The following is a 9,366-nucleotide window of genomic DNA, read 5'->3' on the forward strand; positions in this document are numbered from 1 at the left end:
GGGAGGGAAGAAGTGGGGAGAGAGGAAAGGTGAGGGGGGAAAGTAGGAGGGGCCGGGAAATCCCGGAGCTGGAGCTGGCCAGATCGGCCCAAGAATGAGAGCGCGCCAGCGCGAGTTGGGGCTCGAGAACTCGGTGACACCGGGGGCGGTAGTCCGAGGAAGGGTCTGCATGGGGCTCAGTAGGACTCAGGAAATCTACGAAAACAATGGACGTCCGTGCGGAGGGCCCTGGGTGGAAGACGGCGCCCGGCGCCGGCGGCGGGGGTGCGCGCGGGGAGGGGAACACACCAACAGAGAGCGCAGGCCGCACGCGGGCAGGGGCTTGGGAGCCCGAGCGGGACCCCGCCGGCCGGCGCGCGTGTGGTCAGCCCCGCGGTCCTCCCGCGGCCCCGCGCGGCCCGGCCAGGTTCGGCCTCCAGCTCATTCAGAGGCGGTTCTCGTCTCCCATTGGCCGTTGCTACTGCAGTAGGGCGGGGCTCCGCTGCCCGGAAAAAAATGTAACTGCGTAAAAAAGTCCTCGCCTGGGTGACGGATGCTCAAAAGTTCAGAAGTTTTCCAATGCTTCCTTAAGCGGCCGGCGCGCGAGAGACTGAAAAAAAAAGGTGACGCGGGGCCCGGGAAGGCGGCCGGCGCGCGGCCCCCCGCCCTGGTGATTTGGCCGCCTTCGCCGGCGGCTCGGCAGTCTCCTGGAAGGCGCAGGCAGTGTGGCGAGAAGGGCGCCTTCTTGTTTTTAAGTTTTGGCTCTTTTTTTCCGTTCTCGCCTGGAAGTGGCTCCGCGAGTTCCTTCAAGGCCGTTTGCCGCGTCCTGGTCCGGCCCTCTCCCCTAGCAGCGACCCTCCTTGGCGGCCGGCGCGGGCCCTGAAGTGGGCAGAGGCGCCCCGGGAGCCCGAGCGAGCGCAGGGAGAGGCCGCGCGCAGCTGGCGGCTCCGGGAGGCGGCGGCGGCCCGACACCAGCTCCGCGAGGCCGGAACTCGGACTGGGCGACCGGCGCGGCTGACCGGAGCGAGGGTGGGGGGCGGCGGGCGGCGCGGGGCGGCGGCGGCGAGCGGGGGCCATGCAGGCGCGCTACTCCGTGTCCAGCCCCAACTCCCTGGGAGTGGTGCCCTACCTCGGCGGCGAGCAGAGCTACTACCGCGCGGCGGCGGCGGCGGCCGGGGGCGGCTACACCGCCATGCCGGCCCCCATGAGCGTGTACTCGCACCCAGCGCACGCGGAACAGTATCCGGGCGGCATGGCCCGCGCCTACGGGCCCTACACGCCGCAGCCGCAGCCCAAGGACATGGTGAAGCCGCCCTACAGCTACATCGCGCTCATCACCATGGCCATCCAGAACGCCCCGGACAAGAAGATTACCCTCAATGGCATCTACCAATTCATCATGGACCGGTTCCCCTTCTACCGGGACAATAAGCAGGGCTGGCAGAACAGCATCCGCCACAACCTCTCGCTCAACGAGTGCTTCGTCAAGGTGCCCCGCGACGACAAGAAACCGGGCAAGGGCAGCTACTGGACGCTGGACCCGGACTCGTACAACATGTTTGAGAACGGCAGCTTCCTACGGCGGCGGCGGCGCTTCAAGAAGAAAGACGCTGTGAAGGACAAGGAGGAGAAGGACCGGCTGCACCTCAAGGAGCCGCCGCCGCCGCCGCCCGGCCGCCAGCCTCCGCCCGCGCCGCCGGAGCAGAACGACGGTGCGGCGCCCGGACCACAGCCGCCGCCCGTGCGCATCCAGGACATCAAAACCGAGAACGGTACGTGCCCCTCGCCGCCCCAGCCCCTGTCCCCAGCCGCTGCCCTGGGCAGCGGCAGCGCCGCCGCGGTGCCCAAAATCGAAAGCCCCGACAGCAGCAGCAGCAGCCTGTCCAGCGGGAGCAGCCCCCCGGGCAGCCTGCCGTCCGCGCGGCCGCTGAGCCTGGACGGCTCGGAACCCGCTCCACCGCCGGCGCAGCCCGCGCCGCCGCCGCACCACAGCCAGGGCTTCAGCGTAGACAACATCATGACGTCGCTGCGGGGATCGCCGCAGGGCGCGGCGGCAGAGCTCAGCTCCGGCCTCCTGGCCTCGGCGGCCGGGTCCTCGCGCGCGGGCATCGCACCCCCGCTGGCGCTCGGCGCCTACTCGCCGGGCCAGAGCTCTCTCTACAGCTCCCCCTGCAGCCAGAGCTCCAGCGCCGGCAGCTCTGGAGGGGGCGGCGGCGGCGGGGGCGGTAGTGCAGGGGGCGCCGGGACCTACCACTGCAACCTGCAGGCCATGAGCCTGTACGCGGCCGGGGAGCGGGGCGGCCACTTGCAGGGCGCGCCTGGGGGCGCCGGCGGCTCAGCCGTGGACGACTCCCTGCCCGACTATTCTCTGCCCCCGGTCACCAGCAGCAGCTCCTCCTCCCTGAGTCACGGCAGTGGTCAGGAGGCCGGCCACCATCCTGCAGCCCACCAAGGCCGCCTCACCTCGTGGTACCTGAACCAGGCGAGCGGAGACCTGGGCCATCTGGCTAGCGCCGCGGCGGCGGCCGCAGTGGCCGGCTACCCGAGCCAGCAGCAGAACTTCCACTCGGTGCGGGAGATGTTCGAGTCACAGAGGATCGGCTTGAACAACTCTCCGGTGAATGGAAATAGTAGCTGTCAGATGGCCTTCCCTTCCAGCCAGTCTCTGTACCGCACGTCCGGGGCTTTCGTCTATGACTGTAGCAAGTTTTGACACCCCCGCCCCCTCAAAGACGAACTGAATGGAACCCCAGCGCAGGAACAGCCAAAAGAATCATCGATGCAAAATCGAAACCAAAAAAAAAATCCAATTTTTAAAAATCTTGAAAAACATTCACCAAACCAGCGAACAGAATCCCTCCAAAAGTTCAACTCACCAGCACAAAAACAAAACAAAACAAAACTATTTTCTTAAAAAAGAGTAATTAAGAGCCACCTCCACTTTGCCTTATCTAAATAAACAAAACCGTAAACCATTTTACACAGAGACAGCAAAATCATGGTTTATTAAAGGACAGTGTTACTGCAGATAACACGTAAGTTTCTTCTTGCTTTTCAGAGAGCACGCGTTCCTTCTCCTCTCCTACTCCCTCGCCCGCTGCCTTCCTTCACCTCTCACCTGTAAGATATTATTTTATCCTATGTTGAAAGGAAGGGGAAAGTCCCCATATATGAAAATCGCTTTCCTTTTATTAATGGACTTGTTTTAAAATGTAAATTTCAACATAGTAATTTATTTTTAAATTTGTAGTTGGATGTCGAGGACCAAACGCCAGAAAGTATTTCCAAAAGCTGACGTTAAATTGCCTGAAACTTACATTGTGCCTTTTTCTTTTTCATTATAAAAAGGGAAACTGTATTCATCTTATTCTATCATCTTTTCTTTCTTTTTGTTGAACATATTCATTGTTTGTTTATTAATAAATTACCATTCAGTTTGAATGACACCTATATGTCTGGATACTTTAATACAGCCTTAAATATTATAAGAAAAAAAAGATTTCAGAGATTAAAACACTAGAAATTAAAACACTAGAACTCCTAAATCTCTGAAAAATGGAGAAACCCTCTATTTCCTGTCAAATTTCACATAAAAGTATCTTTTGGTTTAGTTTTTACCTACAGCATCTCCTGCAAAGTGTACTATATATAGTCAGCTTGCTTTGTGGCTAGTAAAAACATATTTTCCTAAATAGGTCTGAGTTGGCATATACACAAATACATTTTCTCAGTAATGACAGAACATGATTTGGAAATTGTAAGCCCATGAATCAGCAGCAGTCTCTACCACAGTGATACCTGTGTATTCAGAGAGCGGTGACTTGCTTCCAGAGATAAACAGATGAATATTTGGCATGTGTGTTATACATCCCTGTGAACCAAATGCTGGATAGATTTTTTCCTATTTTTTCACTCCATTATAAGAGGAAAAATGAACCATTTAAAAACGTATGTATATAATTCATCCACATTTACAATCAACCCTCCATGTGTTATGTAGAAGGATTGATTTTTTTTTTTTTTTTTTAAGAAAAATGTACCGCGGGTTGGAAAGGGAAATTTAATCTTTGGGAAACTATTTTAGAAGATATGTTTGTAGAACAATCATTTTTTGAAAAAAATTTAAAGGAATAACAAGAAGGAAGGAGAAAATAGAACATTTTAGTCTAGGGTGGTTTCTTTTCAATCCAATTTTTCTTGCTAATTTACAGTTAAACCTAGGGGGCAATTGGATTGGCCCTCCCCCTTTGTAAATAACCCAGGAAATGTAATAAATTCATTATCTCAGGGTGATCAGCCCTGTCAATCAGACTTTAGGGAGATGGCGATTTGATTACAGACATTCAGGGCCTTTCAGTTTGTTTTCTAGATAATACAGTTTCCTGCTATCTGCCGCTCCTATCTAGAGGCAACACTTAGCAGTAATTGCTGTTGCTTGTTGTCAAAATTTGATCATTGTTAAAGGATTGCTGCAAATAAATACACTCTAATTTCAGTCAAAAAGTGCTTTACGTGGCCTCTGATTTACTCGGGTCTTCTTTGCTCAGAGTCGTAACCTAATAGCCAGGGAAGTCTGTTGCGGCTCAGGCACGGGTGTCTCCCAGTCAGGTCGGCTGGGACCGGCCACACTGCTGTTTGTGAGCCTACGCGCGGCTGTAGCAGCGCCAGGTCCCGGGGCTGCCACGAGATTTCTCGGGTACCCCTGCTTTGGGCGGGTGGTGAAGGGAAAGAATCCATTGACAAAGCTCGTCGAGTTTGTGCGTTGGTCCATTTTATGCGAGCGAGCGTGGAGCCGGGGTTTGAGGACAAAGGGTCCGGCGGCCGGGGCCGGGTAGTCTAGGCCCGGAAGGAAAGCGGCAGCAGGTGACCAAACGGCCCGCCGTCCTTAGGACCGGGTGATCGATCCCCAGGCTCGGCAGCTCGGACAGCCGGGGACTCTTCCTTCTCCGACTTGCCGGGTTCAACTTTTTGGAACAGGGGGCTGGCGAGTGGAGACCTGCGGCCCAGCGCGGGCTTTCCGGGGGGCGTTTCTCGCGGGCCGACGCCGGCCTCCGGACGCCGCTCCCGACTGGAGGCTCTTCAGCTAATTAGCTGTAATTACCCGCCGCGGCCGGGCCGCTTGTTTGTGTTTGGAGCTCCTTCCTGCCCCCACGTCGCCCCCGCCCCGCCCCTTCCCGGGCTCCTCGCTGCCTCCTCCCGAAATCAGTTGTTTGGGGAGAAAACAGAGTCCAAGCCGACCTGGGTTGGATGTACGGGTGGGAGCGCGGGTGCTGGGCAGACCGCGCCGGTGGGAGGTGGCACCGGGCAGGGGTGTGTGAGCAGACGAGGCCCTCGCCGCCGGCCGGGAGCCCCGGGAAGGCAGCCGGTCCCGCTCCTCACCCTCTCGCCGCCCGAGCGCAGCGCTTCCCGTTTACACTCCTCGCCGCCTTTGTTTTGAAGACACACGTGTGTTTAGGAGCTCATCGGGGTGGAAAGGTCACAGACACTCCATTGCTCCCCGTGACAGCTTGCCCCGCGCCAGCCCGCCGTCTGGGCAGTCACGGGTGTGCAGGGGGACCCCAGCCCGTGCCCCTCGGCCTGGCCGCGCGGACCTGCCCGGTCCAGCGCCGGTGCCCCAGGCGGCCTCCCCAGCAGGGCTGTGTCCCCGCGGCGTGTGAGGTCTGTTGACGAAGGCCACAAATCACTTGGCAGTGGCCGGCGCTGGAGTCGCTTGGCCCAAAGGACGCGAGAGGCATGCAGGCGAGCAGGGCGTTCGGAGTGCCCAGCTCCACGTGCCGGTGACCCTCTGCATCTCCTCGGCCGTCGGATTTGTGGCCCCAGGCGTCGCGACCGCGGTCAGCCCCGGGCCCAGGCCCAGGCCCAGGCTAGCCCTTGAAAGGTCGACCGCGCTTCCCCGAGCGGTGGGTCGCGGGGCCCAGAGGCGGGCGCGCGGGGAGGGGTCGGCCCTGGCGCCCAGAGGGAGCGCTGGTGGCCTGAGCTGGAGTGGGCTCTGGGTGAGATCTTCCCGGTCCAGCCAGGATTCGGACTGGGCTTCGGTGCCCCTTGCTCCTTCTTCCTAGGTCCCGAGTCCCTGTGGCTGGAGGAGCCTCGGTGGACCGAAAGGAGCCCTAGCTCTAGCTCCTGACTGCGCTTAAGGGCTTGCAGGGCGCAGGCTGCTTAGCAATCATTTTTGCCCTCTTGGATTCCAGCGTTTGAAAATGAGGCATGAAGACGTGTGTGTCTAGGAAGGTGTTTGTGTTATACGTATATAGCAAAGGTAGTTATTTCTACATGAGTTGCTTATGTTTGAGTGGAAGGTCAGAAGTTCTACTCATTATTCTGATTTCTAAAACCACATGTGTAATGGTTTCTACTATCACTATATTTGCATTTGGATTCTCATATCCCATTTAAGAAAAACCAACTCCTGCCAATCTTATTTAATCTGGAAGGACTACTTATTCCTTAGTGGTTTGCATGTTTGATCTGTACTTTTTCAGCAATAAGAATAATTTTTTTTTTTCTGTATACTAAGAAAACTCCTTGATATTTTAACTAACAGACATTACATTTTGAAGTTAGCCTGCGACACTGGACAGGACTCAGCGATGGGGACTTGGCTAATTTTGAAATTAGGCTTTAGGATAGCATTTTGTCCTTTGTGTAGCAGTGAGCACATTTATTTTCTTAGCAGTGTATACCATGAGCAACTAAAGGCCAGCGTGGTACATGCCATCTGAAAACTTGCACGTCTGGTAGGAACGCTTGCTGTTCCCAAAGTTGCGTATTAGGACTTTTCCCTCAGACTGCATGCAAACAAGCGTGCATTTTACAATTTATCATTCCACACAGTTTGTGTCATTAATAATCGATGTTTGCAGAGGAATAAGGCTCAATTGTGTTGGTGGCCCATAAGCTCTTGGCTGTTTCCTGTGGGGTCAGAAACAGGGGTCAGGAAACAAGAGTGCCTTATAGCACTACTGGGCTCCCCTGAACTTTGATAGGTGAAGGATGGACATAAGACCTTTTCTCTCCCACCCAGTTCCCTAGAGAGGAGCTTCAGTTTTTAAGGTGGAAGGCCATTTATTTTGTTCTTAATGGTGCAAAACTCCACAGAGGTCCTGAACTCTATGCTGGAACCTGGTTCAGGCAGACTGAACAGACTGCCCAAGAGGGCCCAGAGGTATCCACAGTGGATCCAAGCTTTGGATACCAGTGGTCTCCCTCGCTGTGGGAGACCTGAATGAAGCCAGGCTAGTTAGAGTGACAATTGCTTTTTACCTCCGCGATGCATCTTGGAGCTCTTGGGGAGGGGTCCCATTTGCTTCAGAGCCCAATTCCCACCACTGGATCTTGCCTGGTGTCACAGGGCGTTCTCTTTACACTCCTCTAGACTCATTTCAGAGCTGGTTCATGAAGCCATTAGCCCTTCCCACCCAGTCATAAACAAATGTCACTTTAGGGGCAAGATTGATGGTGGCCATGTAATACAGCTGGCCAGGCAGAATACGTTCTGTACGGGCAGTCATTCTTCAGCAAGCAGAGAGCTTTGGGGGGAGGCAGGGAGAAAAGGGATCAAGAAATTTTGTCAAAGTGCTCACTCCACCAATTTGTGGGAGAGCTCCCGACATGCAAAGCCTAATTTATTCAGACAGTGTCCACAGGTGTGAAAAAAACCCACTGAGATTTGCCATGGGACCCTAATGCCAGTTTTAGAAACCCCACTTTTCTGAAAGCTCCTGTTTCAATTTATAATGAAGCCAAGAGGTTCCTTGCAAACAGCTTTTATTAATAGCTTTCCTTTAGTATTTGGACTCTGTATTCATAGCCAGAACATTGTGGCCTGATACTTTACTCCATCTCCCCTTTCTGAGTGTGAATCCAATATAATCAAGTTCTGTGTCTTGTTGTGTCTCTATCCCTCTGTATCTGTCACTTTTGCTCACCACTCTTTTTAGGCCCCCAAAGGAGACCTGGAGGCCCGAAGAAGTTTCTCCCAGATGTGCCTGATGCCCCCACTCCAGTTGAGCCCCCTCCCTGGTGGCCTGCAGGCTCAGGTGCTGAGCCCTTTGGGTGATGGTCTGAATGCAGGGGACCAGAGCTCACTCCCAGTCCTCAGAAGGACCTGGTGCCCTAAGGGAGCAGGATTGGCAGGTTCCAGGTCCAAGTCAGGTTAGGAAAGGAGCAATCTTAATTAAATGAAGTCCAGCTCCAAAATCCATTCGGGAGAATGAAAGCCACTTCTCCACGACGTTCTAAACGTGATTAGGAGTGGAAAATTGAGCAAAATGTACCATGTCCGCATTATTGGAAACGAAAACATGGCATAGAGAGCAGAAGGCTGGACTTAGGACCTTTGTGGTGCCCCTTTCCCATCAAACCCTGGCTCCAAAGAAACCCTCTGTTTTATATTATTTTTTGTTGTTGTTTACTTGATTTTTTCCCTCAGTGATTTTTAACTTGCAGCATATTGAGTGTATTATAGGAGATACAGTAGGATCTGGAATTTCCTTGCATATAGGCCCTGGCCCTCCAGACAGGAGAGAAGGGCGGAGCTTCCCCAGGAAACAGCTCAAGAGAAGAGGCGGTTCTGTAAGGTCCTGAGAGGGCCTGGCATTGCCTCCATCTCATAATCTCCCCACCTGGGGTTGGGAGGGTGACTCTAAAAGCCTCATGGTTGCTTCCCCAGGCCTCTTGCTGTTCCAGATAGCATCTTCCTCTGTTCTCCCAAAGAGCATCTTCTTTCTCTGGTCTGACCTTGGGTTCTTCCAACCCCAGTTGCACTGCTGGTCATTTGGACTAAACTGCTCATCTTCTTCTCCTAGTTATCTCTGCAGATTGCTCCCAGGGAGACTCTGCGGGCTGTTCATTTGCCCACCAAGTCGTCACAGTTTGGTGCTACGTGGTTGGGCAATTTGTGAGCCCAGGGATTGAGCAATGGGCCTCCCCATTAACCTGGGTGGTGGGACCCCCAGCAGGGCTTAGAAACACGGAGGCACCCCAGCACACAGGACAGCAGGGCCTAGGGAAATGGAGGGGCTCTTCTGGAACTCAGAACTGGAGATTCAGAATGAAGAGGTTTGCTCTAGGGCTTTGAGGAAGATTTTGACTGAGAGGAGGGAGGGAGGTGGAGAGAGAGAGAGAGAGAGAGAGAGAGAGAGGGAGAGAACACTTCCTTCCACCATTAGGTACCCCAGGGAAAAAGCAGGAAAACCAACACATTTAGCGCTATTAACTCTTAAGGCCTCAGCACTTCCTTCAGTATAAAAGCAGGTCATTGGTACCGGAGGCTGGGTCGGGGTCTTGTTAATGGTTATAGATGTAAAACCGGACAGGGGTGGGGAGCACTGTTTAGGAGGCGATTGGATTCTTAAAAATCTGCCAGTAGCTGAAAAACAAAAACTCTGC

General features: G+C 54.5%; 1 protein-coding gene across 1 annotated transcript; it reads left to right on the top strand.

Moving 5' to 3' along the window:
- The first annotated feature begins 540 nt into the window (after positions 1-540).
- FOXC1 (forkhead box C1) lies at positions 541-4,476 on the top strand. The gene has a single exon (XM_036256307.1). The coding sequence runs from the start codon at positions 1,055-1,057 to the stop codon at positions 2,690-2,692; it is 1,638 nt and encodes a 545-aa protein (XP_036112200.1). The 5' UTR covers positions 541-1,054; the 3' UTR covers positions 2,693-4,476.
- Positions 4,477-9,366: the final 4,890 nt, after the last annotated feature.

Source organism: Molossus molossus, unplaced genomic scaffold (assembly GCF_014108415.1).
Source record: "Molossus molossus isolate mMolMol1 unplaced genomic scaffold, mMolMol1.p scaffold_m16_p_12, whole genome shotgun sequence".
NCBI classification, from domain to species: Eukaryota; Metazoa; Chordata; class Mammalia; order Chiroptera; family Molossidae; genus Molossus; species Molossus molossus.

What these genes read in the sequence shown, in the direction of transcription:
- FOXC1 (XM_036256307.1), top strand. Translation starts at nt 1,055, where the DNA reads ATGCAGGCGCGCTACTCCGTGTCCAGCCCCAACTCCCTGGGAGTGGTG.